The sequence below is a fragment of the Sphaeramia orbicularis genome, chromosome 5, assembly GCF_902148855.1.
Source record: "Sphaeramia orbicularis chromosome 5, fSphaOr1.1, whole genome shotgun sequence".
NCBI lineage: Eukaryota > Metazoa > Chordata > Actinopteri > Kurtiformes > Apogonidae > Sphaeramia > Sphaeramia orbicularis.
Genome location: NC_043961.1, coordinates 15,329,459 through 15,353,728, shown reverse-complemented (window position 1 = coordinate 15,353,728; position 24,270 = coordinate 15,329,459). Strand labels below are relative to the sequence as shown.

General features: G+C 37.7%; 1 protein-coding gene across 1 annotated transcript in view; it reads right to left on the bottom strand.

The window, feature by feature from the left end:
• cntn6 (contactin 6) overlaps positions 1 to 24,270 on the bottom strand; it is a 157,425-nt gene that overhangs the window by 70,356 nt on the left and 62,799 nt on the right. The window contains exons 12-14 of the mRNA XM_030135526.1: positions 7,269 to 7,396; positions 6,514 to 6,686; positions 1,408 to 1,525 (exon numbers count right to left, since the gene is read on the bottom strand). Coding sequence (XP_029991386.1) covers positions 1,408 to 1,525; positions 6,514 to 6,686; positions 7,269 to 7,396 — 419 coding nt within the window. The remainder of the gene's footprint in view (positions 1 to 1,407; positions 1,526 to 6,513; positions 6,687 to 7,268; positions 7,397 to 24,270) is intronic.

Genomic DNA, 24,270 nt, shown 5'->3' with positions numbered 1-24,270 from the left:
TGTCGCATGAATATTGTGTTCAGTTTTGTTCTCTTCATACTGTATGAGTTTCCTCTGCTATCAAAAATTAATTCTCCTTTCAGTATCCTGGTGATGAGGATATGGAGATGTTTTTAGGGTTCGCTCCCTTCTAATGTGCTAAGTGCTAACTGCTAATGCTACACAGTCTTTCTTTTCCTGGATAATGCAGTGAGTTAACCTTTAACCTTTTAAGCAAGACGTAGTTCTAGCCATATGAAGCGCATACGGCTCTGCGGCTCATATGGCTAGTACTAGCATTAGCATTAGCACCTAGCTCTAAGTCCTGAACTCCAGCAGGACTTTTTAGAAAGTTGAGAGGTCCTTGATCACAAGCACCGTCAAAGGCAGCTCACTGTTCATAATATGAGCTAATGTTAATGCTAATGCTAGGTCCTGTAGGTGTAGGATTGGTAAAATGCAGAGACTGTATTTCAGAAAAAAGTCAGAACTCTGACTTTTTATCAGAATTCTGAGTTTAATCTCAGAATTCAGGGGAAAAACATCTCAGAATAATAAAAAAAAAAAAAATATATATATATATATATATGTTGGACCTTCATTTTTTTTTTTTTTCCCAGTGGCCCTAATCCTCTTCTGTAGTACTTTAGCTCTAACACTATTATGCGATAATAATGAAAGACTCTGTTCAGTATACATCATATATTTTGTACAATCTATTTATAGTATAAGTATTTACAGTATCAGTACCTATACGAAAGAGGATTAGGCCTACTGGGGGAAAAAAAAAAAGATCCAATATATATATTTTTTTATAATTATGATGAGAAAAAAAGTCAATATTCTGAGATTAAAGTAAGAATTCTGCGAAAAAAGTCCAAATTCCATGTATTCTGTCAAATGTACAGTGAAACTCACCCTCCAAACACTGACAGGAGGCGATTCTCATGGTTCAAATGTCAAGAAATCAAAGATATCATCTCCAAAAATATGTATATTCAATAATTTAAAGCACCCATGTTTTAGTATCAAAGAACGCCCTCTACAGAGTATATGGAGCTGAATCTGTTGAAAACTTGTCTTTATTCTTGCATGAAGCCGGTCTTTGATCTTTTAGCCCAGGAGCATTCTGGGTAACTTACCTGCATCTCAGGTAAGTAAAGTATAATCACAAAAAAACAAAAAACTGAAGTATTCTCTAATGTTAAAAAGTTTGTGGCTGTCAGTGTAAAGTATTTATTTATTTTTGGGGGGAATTCTGTTTTTCTTAACACAGCTTTTATCTGACAGCGGTGAAATGTGTGCGTCATAATCTGAAGAAACACACAAATTTCATCCCCCGAAAAAAAAAAAAAAAAAAAAAAACAAAGCATGGAAAACCTCCATAGAGAGCGCAAGGAAAAAAACAGAGAGGAAATAAGAGCGTACCTCTGACGATTAAGTCTGCCGCTGCTGAAACTGTGTCGATCTCAGTGTGTACCATGCACACGTACTTCCCAGCATGCTTCAGTTGGATGTTCCTCGCCATCAGGTCACCTGCAAATCCCTAATGATGTACACACAGAAGAGTTAAATTTAAAAAAGGAAACGGGGAAAAGGTGTAAAAATCCTCAAAACACATTAAATTCTCTGCTTTGTCACATGCAGTAAAATCCCACAAAAAACAACATGACAGTCACGGCAAAACAAATTAATTCAGCTTTACGTCGTGAGGAATGCTACAGGAAAATGAGTTGTTTTCGAACCGTTTTTTTTTTTTTTTTTTCCAGTGAGTGTTTGTTGTGTTTACACTTCAGCTCAGATAAATGGCTTTAGTGGGATTTTTTTTCCGTCTGCAGCCCCAGTTTTGTACACACACACACACACACACACGCACACACACACACACACACACACACACACACACACACACACACACACACACACACACACACATATATATATATTTTTCAAAAGTTTTTGGTTTTTTTCCAGTTCGGATAAGTTCAGAAATCAGTCCCTTTGTGCAGAAAGAAAATGCGAAGTTAAACAGCTGTTGTGATTATGTTCTCGCAGTGGAAATGTCAGTGCTGTGCAGCGGCTTCACTGGGTCTGGTGTGTTCAACCACAGGAAGCATAAATCTTGTAATCACAAAAAATAAAAAAATACAAATAAAAAAAATAAATAACATAAAATTGGCTCCTTTGTTCAGGGAGATATTGATTGATTTGCTTGTACAGTGAGATCACCTCCAGGCTGGATAAATGTCATCCCTTTTTACAGGTTCTACCTCAGAAACAATACACTGTCATGTCTGCTGACGTCTGCATTAAGAGTCCACAGTTTGTGACATGTAGCCTTAAAGGCAAAACCCAAACCGCTAATGCATTCTGGAGCGTCTGCGCCCTCATACATCTGCTCAAAGGAAGAGTAGTGGCATGTTTGTAAATACACTTAGCTGGTTTCTTGCTAGAGTGAGATGAAAATATAGACACCGTGTCATATCTTTACATCAAGTGTAAAACTAGATGCGGCACCTCTTACATAAAGCTGCATATTCTTGGCGTCTAAGGCCCAGTTTCAGTCAAATGAAGATGAAGAATAGGCTTCGATATGCAGGGGTGAGATAAAGAGGAGGAGAAAAGGAGGATTCGGCTGGTTTAACCCAGAGGTCTCAAACATGCGGCCCTGGGGCCAAATCTGGCCCACCAAAGGGTCCAGTCTGGGGCGTGGGATGAATTTGTAAAACGCAAAAATTACACTGAAGATATTAATCATTTTCGTTCAGGCTCCACATACAGACTCAGAGGTGTAGTCCAGGTTATACGGCGGTGTACGGTGTATACCTACTTATTATTCAGTCATCATTGTGTACCAGTCAGTAGTATCTGAGCCAATTTGCCCATGTTTTCCCCTCAGATGGTGAAGCCATGACCCGCCCCACTCTGCCTCTAATTGGCTAGTACTTGGTACCTTCACTGATTAGATTGGTTAACTTTAGGCATGAGGACTGATGAGCCAATCAGAGGCAGAGTAGGGCAGGTCATGCCGAGGAAAATATTGCCAACTTAGCGCCAGAGCCAGGGCTCTGCTTAGTGTGGGCCACCTCTGGAACCTGATTGGACATCTCAGTTCCAATGCCACCCCAGTTGATTGACAGGTCACTGCATGTCTCGTTGAAAGATGTGCGATTATTGGAAATGCGAACGAGAAAGGCAGAATAAAAGTCTTTCAAATGAGTGATACATATTGAGAGAACCTACTTTCATGGAATACATAATTCTGAGGTAAGTTTTAAGGTGGTTTCAGAATGAGTCAGTGTTTTAAACTACTGGTCATATGACTGCACACTTAGAGAAGAGATTTTGTCTCAACTGTGTGAGTAGGTTAACGTTATAAAAGGCTAATGTTATGAAAGGCTAACGTTATAAAAGGCTAATGTTATGAAAAGCTAACATTATCCTATTTTTGCCTCATGTTGAATACATTGACATTCCTGCAGCTGCTTGTGTGACCAGTAAATCCTACAAACTGCTCCTGATCAAGTCATGATAATTTAATAATATTGAGCAAGTACTACTGATGGATTTTTGGGTAAACTAAATAGAGTAGTCTGACATGTCACTGTTTCTAAAACGACATTTTTCTGAACTACTTAAAAAAAAAAAGGGGGGGGGGGGCAGAAATTGAGAGTATACCTACTACACTGACGAATTTAATCTACAGTGGGTCGGATCAGTAAAATACTATCATAATAACCTATAAATACTCACAACTCCAAATTTTTCTCTTTGTAAATGGAAACATTTTCATGTCATTTTACTGTATTTACACTAAAACAAACTATCATTTCACAAAAACATGAATAACCTAAACAAATATGAACATTTTAAAATGTCTGAAGTGCAAGTTTACCAATATTCTGCCTGTTACTAAATGTTTTGTATATTTGTTGATCCACTGTGATCTGTAAGTTGTAATTTCCATGTGTAAATGATAAACTGAGACATAATATTGTTAAAATTGCACTTAGTTTTCTTAAGAAATGTCAGTTTGTTCATGTTATTCACATTGTTTTAAAGGATAGTTGGTAGATGTAAACGTTTTCATCACATAATTTAACTTTTTTTTGCTCTACAACGTATAGGAAAGTTTGGAGTTTATATTATTTATATATTCTTTTTGGACATTGTGGATGTTTGGGTCTTTATGGGTTAAAGTGGTTGTGATGTTTCTATGTATGTGAGACTGACGGATGATTTTGACATGTTTATGCACGTCTGGAAACCCGACCAGACCACGGGTGTCAAACTTATACTCAACCCAATTTGATCTAAACTGAGCCGGACATGTACAATAATAACACAATACCCTAAAAATAATGAAAACTCCAAAAAACAATATTCATGCAGTCGGCTCCTGGCATCAGAAATAGTCAGTTTCCAGTTGAATAAATAATAAATGTGACCATATTCATCTAATTCCCACTAAACTCTTGGCCTATTGTTAGAACATTACTACCAGCATCACCTGTTTCAAGGACAATACTCAAGAATCCTGCAAATAACAGTCTGGGCATTTATGTGTTCTCAGGTTTACTTTTTTATTGCTTTGTCAAACGGTATTTTCTGTTAAAAACTTAATCTCATCCTCTCCTTGTGCCACCAAGGCTCATTTTTCCTTCTTCCAGTTCTTTTTTCTGTTCTGTTAAATGACTTAACCACACATCTGCCATGTTTGGACTAAAATTAAACCAGGTGATGTATTTTTTATAGTCTCATATAACATGCCAGTTTTTACATTTTATGTTAATTTTTTTTTAATATTTCTTCCTTGGGACAATGTTTACAAAGTTTATTCACAGTTTTGAGAAATTTAGATATTTGAATTTTTAATGAATATTAAAAATGTGCCTTTACTTTCATGGTCCATATTTTGATGGTTTATAACATGGGAATGATTAAACATATCAATATAGTCACTATTGATCACTGATAAAAAGTCATACATGGACTTTCATTCGGGTTCATGACCTTTGACCTAGAGTGACCTAGAAGGGTCAAACTCAAGGTCACTAATGCCAAGATTTCAATAGTCTTCTTCAAAATGACTCATCAGATTCATTTAAAATTTTATATGAAGCTTTCTTTGGACAGTGTCTACCAAATTTTTTCACAGTTTTGAGAAATTTTGATTATTGAATTTTAGACAAATTTTTTACAATAAAAAAAATTGCTGTTACCTATTTTGGTCCATATTTTGATGGCGTAAAACATGGAAATGGTTACAGATATCAATATAGGTACTGTTGAGCACTGATAGAAGTCATATATGGACTTTCACTGGGGTCCACGACCTTTGACCTTGAAGGATCAAACTCAAGGTCACTAATGTTTAGATTTCAACAATCTCCTCCGAAACTACTAGTCGGATTCATTTAAAATTTTATATGAAGCTTTCTTTGGACAGTGTCTACCAAATTTGTTCACAGTTTTGAGAAATTTTCATTATTGAATTTTAGACAAATTTTTTACATAAAAAAATTGCTGTTACTTATTTTGGTCCATATTTTGATGGCTTAAAATATGGAAATTGTTACAGAGATCAATATCGTTACTACTGATAGGAAGTCATATATGGACTTTCATTTGGGTCCATGACCTTTGACCTTGAGTGACCTTGAAGTAACTAAACATGGAGAATCAGCATTCAGTTTCTATGCTCCGTATATCTGGAAAAAACTACCAGAAAATATCAGGTCTGCTGAGAGTCTGAGTTCTTTTAAGTCAAGGTTAAAGACTCACCTGTCCACTGCTGCCTTTGACTAAAAGGCTTTTGACTTTTTACATTTTATATTCTCTTTTAAAACTCTGAACTGCAACTCTTACTTTAATATGTGTTTTGTTTTTTTGTTTTTTTGGATTTTATGTGTTGTTTTCTTACTTGCTGTTTTTAATCACCTTTTACATGTTTCTTTTTCCCTGTCGTTGTATTTCAATGTCCTGCGTGAAGCACCTTGAATTGCCTTGTTGCTGAAATGTGCTATACAAATAAACTTGCCTTACCTTGCCTTGAAGGGTCAAACTCACGGTCACTAAAGAATAGATTTCAACAGTCTTCTTTGAAACTACTCATCAGATTCATTTAAAATTTTATATTATATATGTATATTTATTTATTTATTTATTTATTTTACTATACATTGGCATTTTTACCAGACTTAACAATGTTCTCCAGTTTTGCTATCACGCAATAGTCGCAGTGTGTCTTCTAATATTACCATCAGTGCATCAGCATCAGATTTTAGTGCAGGTTTTTAAAAAATAATTAGATAGTCTAAGTGGGAGTTTGATGGAAGCTCAAGTGGCATTTAAAGCCACTGAAAACAGGCTGAAAGGTTCTCCTCTTAAACAAGCTGCACCAGAACATCACTCATTACTCTCCATAATCAGCTTCAGCCTTTTAAAAAATTATGTAGGTCAAGTTTTTTGGCGCCGATTCTCCTCGACTGCCTAAAATCACAGAGTACGAGTGCTCACCCACGTTATACGTACCCCTCCAATCATTTCAAAGTGCTCCTGTCGGATGAAATCAATGGGCTTTCCGTTGAAAAACCACTTAAAGACGGGACTCAGGGAGGAATCGCTGGACACTTCGCACGGCAGAACGAGACTCTGTCCAACGGTGGCGTCCAAGCTCAGCGGCGGTACTACGATCTTCGTGGGCTCTTTAACATTAAGGAGAAGAAAGGGGTTCATTTGTTACTGTACGTAGCACTGGCTTCTCCATAAAAATAAGCCAAATGAAGAAGGTAATAAAGCTTAATTTGCCCAGAATAGAGAGACAGATTCTGCTCTATCAGTGTAATTAAGTGACCTTAAATAACTTCACTTAGGAAGGAAATGCTTCTCATAACTCAGTAATGAATAATTAAACACAGTGCAATCACAATGTCAACCAAGAAACGGAAAAAAAAGCACTCTCATTCTACAATCATCATTATTTAAAAACCTAAATCTAAAAACGCTACAGCAGCTCTTTTTAAATTAAATATTGGTGACAAAATATTCTTCAGTCACAGCTCCAGACGCTGGTGGTTTTCCCCACTCCGCTACATGAACAATAACTCACAGCTGACAAAACCACAGATGACTTATATGTCTGTCAAACCGGCGAGAACGTAAAAACGGCTGTATATTTCATTATTAATTTCATGCTTGACTTGGTATTTTTTTCCCCCTCTAACAAAAGTTTAAACCCGAGGCTTAGGGAGTGAAAATCTGTGGACACAAAAAGACATAAGACGTACCTTTCACCACCAGTGTCCCCGAGCTGCTCGACATTCCAAACTGGTTCCTGGCCACACAGGTGTACCTCCCGCCGTCAGATTTACTGATGTTAGTGATTCGCAGAGTCCCGTCCTCCATGATGGTCTGTCTGAGGAGAGCAACAAAACTGAAACAGCACATCACCACTTCATACCTTTCATTTAGAGGTAGGGGCACTGTAGTTTTCAGGTATCTGGTCTGGTTTTCTGACATATTTTCTACTTTCCATTCCTTTTTCATTTTCAAAACTGCTTATTTTTCATGCATTTGAGGAGAATTATCATTTATTAGGGCCTCAGCACGACCCACTGACCAGGTCGTCTCCTTCTCTGACTTCCAAAAGAATTGCGTTTTTTTTTTACACTTTGCAAAGCCATCATGAAGGTCAGATTGGACCCTTTGGCGGGCCTGTTTTGGCCCATGGGTTGTATATTTAATGCCCCTGCCCTAGACCATCAACTGACCAAAGCAATCAATGTCACCTACATCACAATTTATGTTAAGTTTCCATTTTCTGCTTAGGAAAAAATACAAAAAAAATATCTCAAGTGGGTGTAAACTCTTCAGCAAAATTGACCAAAGTTATTGAAAACCATCCTGTTTTTGATATGATACTACTTTTCTGACATATTTTTCTATTTTCTGGTTAGTTTTTAAGTCACATATCTGCACTTCTCATTTCTTTTTCAATTTTCAAAACAGACCTTGTTTATTTTTAATGAATTTCAGGAGAATTATCAATTATTAGGCCCTCAGCACGAACCACTGACCAGTTCTTGTCCTCTGACTTCCAAAAGAATTGCTGTGTTTGCACTTCGTAAAGTCGCAAATTCTGAAGGCCAGATTGGAACCTTTGGCTGGTTTTGATCCAGAGGCCAGACTATCAACTGACCAAACCAATCGATGCTAGTTACATCACAACTTATTTTATGTTAGGGAAAGACAAAAAATAGCTTATACTGGTGTAAACACTTCAGATAAATTAACAAAAGTTATTGAAAACCATCCTTATTTTGCTATGATACTATTTTTCAGACATATTTTTCCTTTTTCTGGTTAGTTTTTAATTCAGATATATGTACTTTTCGTTCCTTTTTCAATTTTCAAAACAGGCCTTGTTTATTTTTCATGCATTTGAGGAGAATTATCAATTATTAGGGCCTCAGCACTAACCACTGACCAGTTCTTTTTCTACTTAGACTTCCAAAAGAATCGCTGTATGTTTGTACTTGGCAAAGTCATCGTGAAGGCCAGACTGGAACTTTTGGCCCATGGACCATATGTTTGACACATCTGCCCTAGACCATCTACTGACCAAACCAATCGATGTTAGCAACATCACCACTTATTTTATGTTTGGGAAAAGACAAAAAATAGCTCATGCGGGTGTAAACTCTTTAGCAAAATTGACCAAAGTTATTCAAAACCATCCCGTTTTTGATATGATACTACTTTTCTGACATATTTTTCTATTTTCTGGTTAGTTTTTTACTCAGATATCTGTACTTTCCATTCCTTTTTCTGATTTTTGAAACAGGCCTTGTTTATTTTTCATGCATTTGAAGAGAATTATCAATTATTAGGGCCTCAGCACTAACCACTGACCAGGTCTTCTCTTTCTCTGACTTCCAAAAAGAACTGCTGTTTTTTTACACTTTGCAAAGTCATCATGAAGGTCAGATTGGACCCTTTGGCGGGCCTGTTTTGGCCCAAAGGTCACATATTCGATGCCCCTGCCCTAGACCATCAACTGACCAAACTAATCAATGTTATCTACATCACAACGTGATTTATGAGAAGACTAAAAACCTCAAGTGGGTCTCAAGAATTTAGTAAAATTAACCAAAGTTAATTGTTACATGCCTAGGGCATGAATATGGATATGTGTGTGTGTTTCTCCTCCCCTTTTGTTTCAGGTCAGGGATGGCCTGGTTGTCGGGGTGTGACCATTAGCTCTGGGTCCTCCTCCGGGGCTGTGCCTGGGGGGGCCGGCTCGGGTGAAGGAAGGAGGAACAGACCAATCCTGATCAGCCACAGCAACTATAAATTCACCCCTGCCTCTCTGTCTGGTGCTGCTCTTGTCTGTCCATGCTTGGTCAGAGCCATTTTGTTTTTGTGTTCTACCTGTGTTCCCCTGTGGTGAGTTGAGTTGGGTTTAGTTAAGTTGGGGTACCCTATACACTGCACTAAGTCTTGTTTTATGTTATATACACTAGATTAGTTGGTTGGTGCCACCCTCTGTATTTTTATTTTGGGACTAGAAAGGAGATAGATGTTTTTTTTGTCCCACCAGTTTCTTTTGGTAGTGCAGGGGTCACCAGGTAGTTTGGTTTTGTTTTACTGAGTTTTGATTTACTTTGGTACCACCTTGTCCAACTGCACTCACCCGGATTACTTTGTTCATTTTTGTAAACACCTTGTTTAAAGAGAGCAGCCTTGAATAAACTGGCTTTATTTTAAATCTTTTTCGTTGTATGCTTTTGGAGACTGAAGAGGTGTGACACCCCTCCCTCTCCTGGACACCTTTATATTGGGGGGGGTGTAACATTAATGAAACCCATCCTGTTTTTGATATGATACTACACTGGTAGTTGTTCCAGAAATTAGAAGCTCCTCACTACATCAGTTAAAGGGTTAAAAAACTGAAACATATTAATCACTGCAGTAATTATCCAATGGAAGGATCTGAAGTATTTGCTGAATGCAGGTGGCAGCTGTGGATAATTCATGGATGTTGTACAGCGTAGTATAACAAAGAAAGTGATATTTATCTGGAATTAGATCCAATTAGAGGCCTGGTCTGAAGATATATCGGCAATAAAGCGCCTAGAATCCTCATTTTCCCAACATCGAGACTAATTTCAACCAAAATAGATCCATAAAAAAGACACCCCAACACATATTACCAATGACAAACGTAAGAAGATGACAATAGCGGGAGGAACCAGACAGTGAAGAGACTGATTCCAGACAAAAGGCTCTGCAATCTTTCAAGTTCTGTTGTTGACATTGAAAACTAATTTGCACATTTCAGCAAATTTAATGATACTTATTCAGTCTATTGTTTTTATCATTTGAAGTCACAACGGTTCAATAACAGTCTAGTAATACAATGTGAGGTTCACTTCACGTGGCACAGAAACAGCTCATGGAAGCGTCCTTCAAAGTGTTACTTCCTACAAGTTTTTCACTTTGAATCAGTATATTTTTCACATGGATCCTTGTCCTTCAACATGACTCGAGTAGAAAAATCTCATGTTATCATGTGTGTAGTTGGTAATAGAATGAAAAACGATAATGGGAATGAAACTAACTACCTACTAGCATGAAAACGGCCTCATATCTAAAGCCATTTGAACTTATTCCTCCCCACTTACTTCATTCTGAGTGAAGGAATCATCCAGAATCTATTCCAAAAGACTATTTGCACGCCTCAGAAGATAACAATTATCTTAGCTGAAGCAGAACAGATTTGCTGTAGGGTCAGCGCAGTATTGACAGCACAATGGCTTAAATGCACATATTAATTGGATACACAACAGGACAACAGGGCCGGGCAGGACTGCGATAGGAAGAAGAGAGGGACACTGGAGAGATGCAATATGAATGGGGTCTTTACCTGCAGCCTTATCACTCTACAGCACATGGAGATGGTATCTACACACTATGGGCCATTTCTGAAAAGTAATAACCTCAGATATGCATATACTGTTGAAGCGCCTCACTGGAAACATAAAGTCGGTTCGGATCTCGCAGGGGGAATAAACTCGGAGTATGATGAGAGAAACACGACTAAAACAGCCATTACACTGAGGATCGTTGACCTCATTGTTGTCCGGGTGTAACAGATTGTGACTTACTTTCATGCACCAGATATCCTTTTGTTATAGGACTTATCCAGCTGAAAGGTAGTGAAATAAATATGGATGTTTGGGAAAATACTTCACATTGCATCTGTCTTGACGCCTCGCTTCCTAACAGACAAGTTGGAAAGCTTGTAAACATATGCATAAATGAGGCAGATAATGCTCTCCTGTTGTGACCTTTGGATTCAGTAAATCAAACAGAAACGCTGTGAGCAGCCAGCTCAAAAATCAAACAATTTCATATCGGCTCCCAAGAATAAATATGTATTCACTCGGCCCAAGCTGAGACCCAGAGAGCATGTCTGACACAGGGTGCTTTGCGCTGATTTATTGACAAAAAAATCAAACGCTGAGTGATGGAGGCACACTGAGAACATGACCTGAGGGGCAATGAGCTACAAAACAAATAGAAACGTAAAGAACTATCTGCTTTGTAGACAAACTCCACGCTGTGAATTTCTATTCTTGGATGTATGTGCTGCCCGGCCAATGCTCGGGTAATTTTTCTCCCTTTCTTCATGACCGGCGCTCGGAAAATATGATAACTAATCAATCTCAATGGTCGCATGTTGAGGCAGGCCCAGTGAGTTACGGAAAGTCTATGGAAATGGGGCTGTATATATATATATATCGATCCCCAAAAGCAAAAGAGAACGAAGGGCAAGGGAAAAAAAAAAAAAGGCAGGAAAGTGAGCAGCTATACATTCGACACTTGATTTGACACGTTACCAGGCCACAAATTAAACGTGCTAAATTAGACTTAGCATGCGCCATAGATTTAAATAAGTACATTATATAGCACGTTGGTCAGAGTAACCATGCAACACATCCTCATGCATGAACGACGGCTTAGATCGATCTCCACCCCCTGCCAAAATGACACATATGGATGGAGGGTCTGAGCTAAAAAAAAAAAAAAAAAAAAAAAAAAACCTTACATATATTAACTATATTAACCCATAAAGACCCAGTACTAATTTTGTGGTAGTTCCCAAATGTTTTTTTTTTTCTCTCTATTGAACTTTTCTCAAAGGAGTGATATTTAGCATTTTTTAAATGGAATTATGCATTTTAAAACATTTCCCTGTGGTTAACATAAACTGTAAATGCTCTGCTTGGGCCTGAATTCTTCATTAATTCAACTCCACAGGTCCATCTTCAACCCTATTTCTGAGTAATGACACCAGAAAGGTGGTTTTGAGCGCTGGCCCTTTAAATGCACATGAGCCACTTCAGGCCCCGCCCCTCCAGGCTGTTGGCTGTGCTGCTCTGTCCCGTTCAACCAACAACTGAACATTTGAGGTAATCGGCTTGAAGTTTGGACATATTTTCAGTATGGACTACAACTGCTGCTGCTGATAAACAGTTATGTCGTACTCGGAGAAGTGTTTGTGGGAAGTTTTGACCTTATATGTGCAAATGTCGTGATGTAACTAGTTATAGACGCAACAAATTAAGTAGGAATTAAAACGGGTTGTAGAAATCCACTCGATTTTTGCCAAAATGAAAATAAAGATAGCTTGTAAATCAATACATGTAAATAATTGCCGTAAAATACAGTTTGTCATCTTTTCATGGTTATCAGATATGAACCATTTGGAGGTTTAAAGGCTCTGTAGTTACCGTGCAAACACCGTCATCTTCTACAACACTGATTCACCAGTAAAACCCATGGAGTTGGATCAATGACAGTGGATGGAAACACTTGGTTTATGTTCAGTTAATGATATATTTTACTGAAAAAGTCACTTTTTCTTCTGTTTTCGCAGTTTTTTGATATGATAACCCTCAACTTTAAATTGAGCTTTTATGAACGTTTTCATGTTTAGTGAATTAAATACAGGAAAATATCAGATTTACACTGATAAAATGCAAAGTACTGAGAATAATATTATAATAAATGATGACAAATCACTTAAGAAACATTAGATATAGAGAAAATTTCATCTAGGAAGTAACACAAAAGTAGCACTGGGTGTTAGTTAATATGGTTTTTGATGCACTTATATCTGTGAACTTCCTCAGTGGCTCCCTTCTCCAACATTATGAGGTTATAGTTACAATTGTTTTTTTTTGTTTGTATTAGTTTTGTTTATAGAGAGGCCGAGTTCGGTTACAACAGCTGAGACGCTTAAAAAAGTCCTTTTAGACCCATACTGTTGTTGCTCACCAGCTGATAGGACATGAGCTATTGTGAAGGTGCTATGTCTTTTGTCGTCTTCATCATCATCGTCTTTGTCATTGCCATCTTTATCGTCATCATCTTTATCGTCATCATCTTCATCGTCATCTTCTTCATCGTTGTTGCAGTTGTCTTTGTTGTCTTTGTTGTCATTGTCACCGTCTTTGTCGTCGACTTTGTTGTCGTCTTTGTTGTCGTCTTTGTTGTCATTGTCTTCGTCATCTTCACCGCTGTTTTCATCATAGTCTTTGGCACCATCACCATCTTCGTCGCCATCGTCGTCTTTGTCATCATCATCTTCAACATCATCGTCTTCGTATTTGTCGTCTTCGTCATCATCGTCTTCGTCATCGTCTTCGTCATCGTCTTCGTCATCGTCTTCGTCATCGTCGTCTTTGTCATCGTCATCTTCGTCATCGTCGTCTTCGTCATCATCATCGTCGTCTTCGTCATCGTCGTCTTCGTCATCGTCGTCTTCGTCATCGTCGTCTTCGTCATCGTCGTCATCGTCGTCTTCGTCATCGTCGTCTTCGTCATCGTCGTCTTCGTCATCGTCTTTGTCATTGTCTTTGTGAACAATTTCTTCAAACTTCCTCTCTGACAAAACTGCTGCTTGGATTAATGTCAAATTTTATATGTATTTTCCTTGGGACAATCTCTACAAAGTTTGTTCACACTTTTCAGAAATTTTGATTTTTGAATTCTTGGCCAACTTTTGAAATATTAACGATTTGCTTTTAATAATAATAATGGTCCATATTTTGATGGTTTATAACATGTAAATGGTTACATATATCAATATAGTTCCTATTGATCACTGATAGAAGTCATATATGGACTTTGGCTGAATTAGTTGAGTTCTCCTCCAGTGAAAGTACCCCCCACTTCTATTGGAGAACGATCTCCTGCATCCAGACCACAGGACTCGAACATAGAGACAGAACCTGACAACCTCACAAATTCAACTTGTTACTGATACTTGATTTTTTTTTTTCGTGAGGTCTGGATGAATCGTGACTCTTTTTGCATATGTTTTGCATTTCAAAGCACACAGGGGAGGTTCATATTCAAGTGAAATAATCCAATTTACACCAGATCCATATGGAATATATTGATCTTATAAAGTCACAATTTAGTGCTTTTGATTTTTACACATTTTTTGTCATTTATACAGTTTCTTTCCTGCACAACGCTGAGCCGCATGCCTTGGCAATGACTGTACCTGTACATTAGCCAAGAATATTTTTATACATATTTGGCGAAGGACTGCGCTTTAAGTAAACTGCAGGACTATGTGGGGTTATGTGATGAATTCCTGCCAAACCTCTATGTGTTTTTAAAAGATCTGCACTAAGAACTGAATCCAGGAAAACAACCTGAAGCTTGGTCATAGTAGTTTAAGAGGTTTATCACTTTTGTAGTTACTAAGTCGGAATAAACACACTTTTTCAAACAGAAGAATAAGAGAAGGAACTGTGGCTGCCTCCGCTGCTACCGCTGCCACAATAATACTAGCAAATTAGACTACTGGTATTATTATTATTATTATTATTATTATTATTATATATTTGTATTATTATAAAAATTATTATTTACCCCCTCGCTCCCCCCTCTCACTTTCATTCACACTCTCCTCTTCCCCTTTTCCCTATCGTCCCTAACCAAGCCATATTGTTTAGTTGCTCTTCACATTTATTATATTTTTCATTGTAATATGATGTTGTCATTGTTGTTGTTTGTCGCTACTCTTGTTGTTGTTGTTGTTTTTAGTTTGTTTGTGTGTTTGATTTTCCCTTTCTTTATGTGTTGCTGTTTTTCTGTCCACAATGTCTTGTTAACTATCACTAATTCAAAAAAAAAAAAAAAGAATAAGAGAAGGTCCATGTCAGGATTTCAGGTCTTATAGTGTGATGGGGTAGACTCAGAAGGATTCGCGTAAGAAAAGCCACTTTAATATTAATGTTAACTCTGTGGCAAGTTATATGACATTCAGATGTTCTAATAGGTTCATAGATTAAGCCTCGAGGTCTGAGAAGAAGCAGCAAAAGTCCAATCCACCAGAATTAATCAGGACTTAGTTAGATCATAGTTGGTCAACTACAGTATCTTCTAAATGCCTCCGATGCTCTCTATTAGGGCAAAGACACACCTACCCAACAGCTGATCATCACCAGAAAAGGTAACCCGACTATCAGTTAGCTCCCTTCTCCCCAACATGGTAAAAAAAGTGTGAAGAACACACCAAATCAACTACCAACTTGAGTGCACATTCTGCGCTTGCATGAGACATAAAACTGGAAATGACGGAACATCTCTCGAGACCAAAACACAGAGGTCATTGTTGTTAGTCATTGTTGTCAGCAGAGAGAGTTGAGTAGCCAAGAAGGGTTGTTGTTGTTGTACTTGTTGAACGGACGGGTAGTAATAAGAAGATACTGGCGTTGTCAGCTCTCGGACTTCTTCTTGTGGAAGAAGAAAGATATTGTAGGTGAAAACTAAGGAGAAATCGCACTATGCTAACAATGCTAACAGTGTTCCCTTCATGGAATGAATGAAGCCCATGGTCAACACTGACTGACGCTCATTCAAATACGATATGAGCAGTGAATGGACTTTTATAGAAGACGATAATAGTGTGAAGTACCTTGGCATAGCTGTATTCACATGGAAACTTCTCATTCACTGATTCACTAGTCAAAGGCTATCTCTCTCTCTCCACCAATCAGATTGGTCGACTGGGTATTGGCGGATTACACATGTTGAATCGGCTGAAAAGACTGGTGACGGCATTAATAATGGCCGATCGCACATAACACACCAAACAGACTCATGTCACCGACCTCACCAGACTGCCCGACGATGTCCGACTGCTGAAAATCGGGTTGGTGTGTCTTTGCCTTAAATTTCTTAATGTGTTTTGCTTTATTCTTCTCTTTTGTAGTTTCCTGTAAAAGACAAATGTTTTACTTTGAAAAGCTCTTTCTGCATGTAGTTGATGTAAAAGGAAAATAATCTTAAGAACAGTAAACATCTAAACCAGTTTTTATCGATTATCGCATTTCTTAAGTGCATGTTAACGCGTCAGGTATGATTCGGATTTTTTTGGTTATATAAACAGGCTCAATGAGGAAGTAGGTAGAGCAGGTAGAGTTCTATGTCGGAGTGTTTGTTTTATTTCTACAACAGGACAGTGTTCCTTCTAAATGAGCCACACGAGCGAACATGTACATTTGTGCGACTTCACTTAAGCAAACCCATTTGGACGATGATATTTTTCCCATTAACTTCTTGTGTCGTGTGACTCGTACCTGCTGTGAACTCTAAAATCAGCTAATTGAGGTGCACATTTCAGGCAGTGGTGTTCTAAGAAAGGAATCAGACACCATTGTTCCCTTTGCCACTTTGAAAAGAACACTCCTCTCTATGAGAAGTTCTTGTAAGTCACTGAAGTTGTTGCCTGAAGGGAAAGAGGCGATGCTCTTGGAGAAAATGGAAGCTATTAAGTTAATTACAGGGCTCGAGATTCGCAAAGCTTTCTCGTGATTTTTAAGAAAATGCTTTCCGTTGCAGTCTGGTTATGAGCATTTGTACTGAACGGAGAATGATGGGACAGGTTTGCATTTACAGAGTCATTTCGAAGAATGGTCGAGTGTGAATATAATCACTGAATGAGAACCATCCATAATGTACTTTAAATATATGGACAAAAATAAAAAAGACAACTTATATGTTAAAACTCACCTAAAGATCATTTAAGGATTCAGGCATCACATAGAGTTACAGCTTCTATTTAGTAACATTCCTTTTTTTTGGCACAGAAAAAGTGTTCATCCTCATATGGACTTAAAAATGTGTGAAACATCCTTGAAGGAGTTGAACTCAGGTGGAAAAATGGCAGAATTTAGAAAGAGAAAACCTTCCCTTCTGCAGCTCGCCTGAATCAAATGTAAATATAGATCAACCTGACGCTGTTTCAGGACACTGTAGAAAAGGCAAACCACTTTTCCAAACTTAAGGTAAGGTAAGGTAAGGTAAGGTAAGGTAAGGTAAGGTAAGGTAAGGTAAGGTAAGATAAGATAAGATAAGATAAGATAAGATAAGATAAGATAAGATAAGATAAGAAAAAGTAAGATAAGATCTGTAAGCATGGATTACAATGCTGAAATAAACTGAATTTGCCTTAAAGATGAAGTAAAACAATTTATTACAATGATATTTATCACAATAATAAACTAAATTATGACTTTTGTCATTTCTGTTTTGTAGCCCAGCCTATATAATATAAACAATACTATTTTAAGAAGCTGAACCAACACTTAAGTTAAGTTTCTAACTTTGCTTTTCATTGCTGCTCAACACTATGATCTACAACAGGGGTGTCAAACATAAGGCTTGTGGGCCAAACCCAGCCCACCAAAGGTTCCAGTTTGGCCCAAAAGATGAATTTGCAAAGTGGAAAAATGACACTTAAGATATTAACAGTCAAGGGTGTCGAACTCATTTTGTTCCAAACTCAAAAATGTTTACTAATATTCTACCGTCTGTTACTAAATGTTTTGTGTCTGTAGATATACAGTAATTGGTAAATTACAATGCAAGTGTAAAAATGATAAACTGAGGCATAATATTTTTAAATTTGTACTTATTTTTGTGAAGAAATTTCAGGTTTTTCAGATTTCACATATATATATATTTCATTTTATATACGTATATATAAATAAACAGAATGATCTAGACAAACAAAAATGTTTGAGGACATGTACAATAGTTGAACATTTATTTCTCTAATCTCATATAAATTTGTTGTGAACTTTTATGTTTGTTTTTCATAATAAATATGACAGAAATGCAAATCCGTTTTTTTTTTTTTTTTTTTTTTTTTACACACTGTTCATCCTGAAGAAATGAAAAGAATTGCCCAAAAAAGACTGTCACTTATTGCAAAAAACTCCCCTAAAAGCCATGAAATCTAGGCGGCCTGTTACAATCATAGTCCCAAAATGCTTAAATAGAGGTTAAATACAAATAAATAAATAAATAATGTACCATAATACCATAGATAGAGTGCAGAGACAGCGGTCCTAATCCTGTTTGTGAATAACTACATCCTGAAAAGTAAGTATGGAGATTTTTTTGCCCAGTGGAGTCAAAAATAAAATAAAAAAAAGTCATCAAGCATCCCAGTTTTAACAGAGAAAAACCAAAACCAGAACCTTCCATCATCAGGCTGAAACTGTGTTTGAGTGGGTATTATTTCAGGTCAGACCCCTTCAGCCCCCCGCCCCATGGAGTGGATTCATGCTGTGCATTGCTTTTCACTGGTGGCTGAGAACTCCTGAACCGTTGTGAAGTTTTCTTTCCTTACTTTCAACGTATTTTTTCGACCTATGCTGCAAATTCCCGATCGAGCCTCTGCTTGGTGGACCTATTATTGACCTCCTCTATGTTTTTGGCAGAACACACTTGATGGAAGTGGCTCTCATACTGAGCCTGAACTATGTGGGCTCTTATTGTGGGTATTAGTCTGTGCTAAGGCCCAGTGTTTCTTTTAGCTCGTGGCGGCTGCTTCAGACTTTAAATCATGACACATTGTGGCCTGTCATGCAGCCGGAGGGAGAGTTTCACTGAAGGATGTGGTTTACTCTACAGTTTTCAGCATCTCTACAAGAACTATGTCCTCTGTCCTCTCTTTGTCTTTTTCTGTTATTCTACCCTGTTTTAAACCTCAAACACACAGTAAAGCAAAACCACTGAAGACTAAGACGTTTTGTTTTGTTTTTTTAAAGGTGCGGGAAGCTTTCGTGAGCAATTTTTCATCAAATCTGTAAAACCTCAGTCATAGCCTTAGTATCACGAAGCTCTAACTCTTTCTGTGATTACTCACCAGAATCTCTTGGATTACGGTGAACAATTTCTTAGTGCCATCCACCGTAAACAAATACCATGTCTTTACATTCAGAACCCGGAGGTAACTCGGGCATCTTCGGAATGCTTTGTCGCGACGTGCATTGTGGGAAACGGAGGTTCGTGCTGCCGCTGCAGGGGGCTGCGCGAACCTCCCTGCAGCGGCAGCACGAGCATTTCCCACAATGCACGTTGCGACAAAACATTCCAAAGATGCCCGAGTTACCTCCGGGTTCTGAATGTAACCACATGGTATTTGTTTATGGTGGATGGCAATTCGAAACTGCTCACCGTAATGCAAGAGATTCTGGTGAGTAATCACAGAAAGAGTTAGAGCTTCGTGATACTAAGGCTATGACTGAGGTTTTACAGATCTGATGAAAAATTGCTCAAGAAAGTCTCCCGCACCTTTAACTATTTATACTATTAAAATATTTTGCATTGTATATATATATTTTTTTTTTTTACAAAAGAAGTACCGTCTCTCTAAGTGCTAATTTATGCAAATTTAGTTTGACTTGTTCTGTAAATTATTGTATGTTTTAACTGTGTGTTGCATTTCACGCTGCCTCTTGGCCAGGACTCCCTTGGAAACAAGGTTCTTAATCTCAATGGGATCTTGTTTCCTGGTTAAATAAAGGTAAAAAAAACAAAAAAAAAGAAAAAAGAAGCTGTACGTTAAAGACACAGATGGATCCATGCGTACATTACGTGCATAATTTTGTGCACAGTGACATTATTTATAGCGTGTATAGTATATACAGTTGCAGAAAAAAATATTAGACCATCAAAAGTCCTCAAAAACAATGGTTATGCAATTAAGTGCTAACGCCTGTGTGTATCATGTGACTAAAACAGACAGAAAAGAAAACATGGAATGCCTAAAAGCACTGTTTTTGTCAGTACAATGCCATAGATATTTATGACTTTTACTTCCTCTAGATAGTCAAACTTTGATTGTCTTCTCAGCGCTAAAGTCCTACCTTGGTAACAGACAGCAGTGTGTAACTGTAAACAATGCAACATCTCCTTTAAAAGCATGCAGCATGGGTATACCGCAGGGCTCTATTTTAGGGCCTCTGCTGTTTACGATGTATATTAATGATCTCCCGTCTGTGTGTAATGCAAATATAATTATGTATGCTGATGACACTGTGGTATATACTCATGGTAAATCTACAGAAGAGGTCACTCAAAAATTCACACAGGAAATGGAGAAGGTTTCTAATTGGTTGAGGAACTCTTGTTTAACTTTGTTGATAAAACTGTGTCGATGTTTTTCAGAACCGCAACAAACCCAAGAATTTTTTTCATATGCTGATCGAAGGACAAAAAATTAAGAATGTAACCGAATTTAAATATTTTGGTGGTACACTTGACCCAAATCTAAGCTTTAAAAAGCACATTAAAAAGATGACAAATACAATAAAATGTAACTGTGCAAATTTGAGATTTATCAGAACCTCACTGTCTATTGAAGCGACAAAAACATGTATCCATTAGGATCCTCAAATTTAACACAGTGTCTTTATTTATAGCGGTATATAAGACCATTTACAGCCATGTTTTCCAGATCAAATGCACTGACACCTGGGTAGCTTTTCCTATCCCAATTTTGGTCCTATTTTTGGTCCCAATATTTTATTAAAAATTCATTAATTTTGGGATGGCTCAGAGCAAGAGTACAATTTTTTTTGCATTTATCTGAGGTCATCATTAGGTACATGGGGGGGGAATATGTCTAAATTTCACTTTTATTATTGGGTCTACAAAGCTGGTAAAGTGCCAGATACCAAATAAACCTAGTTTCATAGAAGCACCCTTGGGTGCTATAAAGGGGGGTAAACATGACAAATTCATGGAGCCTAGCATTTCCAGGGGGCCCAGTGGATGTATAGGTTAGAAGTTGTGAAAATTTTGTGTATGTTCCGCCGTAAAAGAAAGGTACAAAAGCTGGGATTCGGACGTTCAAAGTAAAGTTTCACTTTGGTTTTCACACCCATAGTGGTAGTTACGGCACTTATGAAACGCACTCTGTACTTCCAGTTGTTACTGTACATTCAAACCCCCCCCGTCCCCCCCGTCCCGTCCCGTCCCGGCTCCAACAATACATTTACAGATAATGTCTTTTCTAATTTTCTGAAGGGCCCACTACGTTTATATTAGGCCTTTAATGGTACACGTACCGAACCGAACCATTTCGGTACACACCTGTTCGGTTTGGTACACAGCTGTACCGAAATGGCACAGTATGTTGACAAAAAGAAAAAGGAACGAAAGACGTCGTTCGATGCGGAACTTTAAATCCGTGCAAGTTTCACACGGACATATTGAAGGACGCACACATTGACCCGAAATACAAAATAGCAGCTGATATAAGGTGAAAAAAAAACAACAAATATGATGTGAACCTGGGAGGAAGAGACTGAAGACCCTCCACCATCAGTACAGTCCAGTTTGGATCAGTTCAGGTGCCGGTGAAAGACAACAACGAGGAAAGAGATGTTAATAAGACGAACGTTGTTTGGCCCCTAGGAACTACAGTAGTTCTAAAACACACTAGCTCTGTCTGTGTCTCTCTCACGCATGCTGTATAATAGAGGAATAGAACTCGGAGTTGGACGTTGAAAGTACATAAAAACTAGCAGCACTCGGAGAGCGCAGACCTCCGCCAAGGCTGATCAGTGGCCCCCCCCGTGGGCCCCCCCACCCCCGATCACCACCAAAATTTAATCATTTCTTCCTTATCCCACTTCCAACAAACCCTGAAAATTTCATCCAAATCTGTCCATAACTTTTTGAGTTATGTTGCACACTAACGGACAGACAAACAAACAAACAAACAAACAAACAAACAAACAAACAGACAGACAAACAAACAAACCCCGGGCAAAAACATAACCTCCTTGGCGGAGGTAATAAAGTTTAACTTTCGTTTCACGCCAGCGTTAGTTACGTTTGTTATGGACCGGACCGCACCCCCCACCCCCCCACCCCCCCTGGCTCCAACCAAAAAACAAACAAACAAACAAACATACAAACAAACAAACAAACAAACAAACAAACCATACCCCAGACAAATCGCACCTTGCACGCGCACGCACACACACACACACACACACACACACACACACACACAAGTACACAAAGTGGCCTAAACAGTTTGTTTTCTGTCCTAAAATAAATAACTTGGTTCAGTTTGTTGTCAGTGTTTCTCTTCAGTTTGTTTCAACAGAATACCAGTTTACCCTCCTGTTAATGTTGCACGTCATGCAGAAATTTTTTGTTGATATTTTTATGCAGAATGTGAACTGACAGAACTGATTAGATTTTTTTTTGTTTGTTCAAAACTACCTGTCAGGAAAAAGTGCAATACTAATGCTTAAAATACATTTAGTAATATTAATAACTCATTTCATTTTCTATTTGACTTATAGCAGCAGAATTATATTATTCCTGTTTTTCTATATTCTATTGTGTCCAAAAATTGGGGGAAAAATGTTCAAAAATTCATAAATGTATTAAAGACATTTTGAGGGGTTTTCTTTCTTCCCGTACCGAACCGAAAAAAAATCGAACTGTGGCTTTCAAAACCGAAAACGTACCGAACCGAAAATTTTGTGTACCGTTACAGGCCGATTTTTATATTCTATGGGGTCCACAGTTGGTAGCACCCTAGGAAGCACCCATTTCATGTTTTGGCTCCCGGGCCTTGTAATAATAATAATAATAATAATAATAATAATACATTTTATTTATAGGCACCTTTCTTGGCACTCAAAGACACCGTACAGTACAGTTTACACCCCTGCATTAAATCCTTAAAATACGGTGCATGTTGGTGTCCTTATATAAAGTTTGTTTTGGAGTCTGTGTTGTGGGAGCTGGGAGTTTGTTGACCCCGTTTCTGGCTAATGGAAGCCGGTGTTGCAGCTGTAGAGGACCAGACAGGAGGCTTTGAGACTCTTCAAACACTGACCCGAGTCCTCAATATCATGGTATTATTAGCTCAAAAGTGAAGGTAACTAACATCAATAAATAACCAGCTTCCAGCACAAAACACACTCCGACACAAAACCTAATGCAACCACATGAAGAAGCACAAATCGTACACATCGAACCTTAAACGCACCATTTTTTCTTGCCATACACTCATACAAATAGTCAGTGTATGAAATGTTTTGTGTGTAACGTTACAGCTACTAATGTACTAAATGTACCGTCCATGTCAGTGTGTTGTTTTACATGTCGGACTATGGACAATGGCCCCGTTTACGTTCAGACTAATATTAGACGATTCAAGTGATCGTGAAAAACAGTAGGAAATGATGGTAGATATTGTATTAAGAGGTCGATTTCTCAGTTCTGTTTGAAAATACAACTGTAAACGCACAAGTATTTTGCTAAAGAGGCAGAAAATATAAGATTGTTCTTCTTTCTGTTCCTTTTCATTCATAATGTGGTCAAGTTGCTGATGTGTTAAAGCAGATTTTCTTTTTCTATGTCTTTCTTTTATCTTATGAATGATATAAATAATTAAACTAAATAACGTTGTATTCAATAAAGAAGCAGCAACACAAACAACAGCAATATAAACAGAAATTAGCCTAAATATGGGGCAAAATGCAAAGAAATGGACTGACATTGAAGTCCGGTATTTACTGAGCCGATACATGAATGAGGATCTAAATGTGTTAAATTAGACAATTAAAATTAATCCATAAAGACCCAGTCCTACTTTTGTGGCAGTTCCCTAATGAGTTTTTCTATGTATTTAACCTTTTTTAAGTGATTTATCACCATTTATTATAATATTATCTTCTGTATTTTGCACTTTTCAGTGAAAATCAGATATTTTCATATTAAATTTACTGATTATGTACTTTAATCACTATTCTGATATTACATTTGAGGGTTATTATATCAAAAAACAGAGAAAACTTGAGAAAAAGGGACTTCTTCAGTAAAATCTCTTATTAACTGAGCATAAATCAAGTGTCTCCATCCACTGTCATTTATTGAAGTAGATGG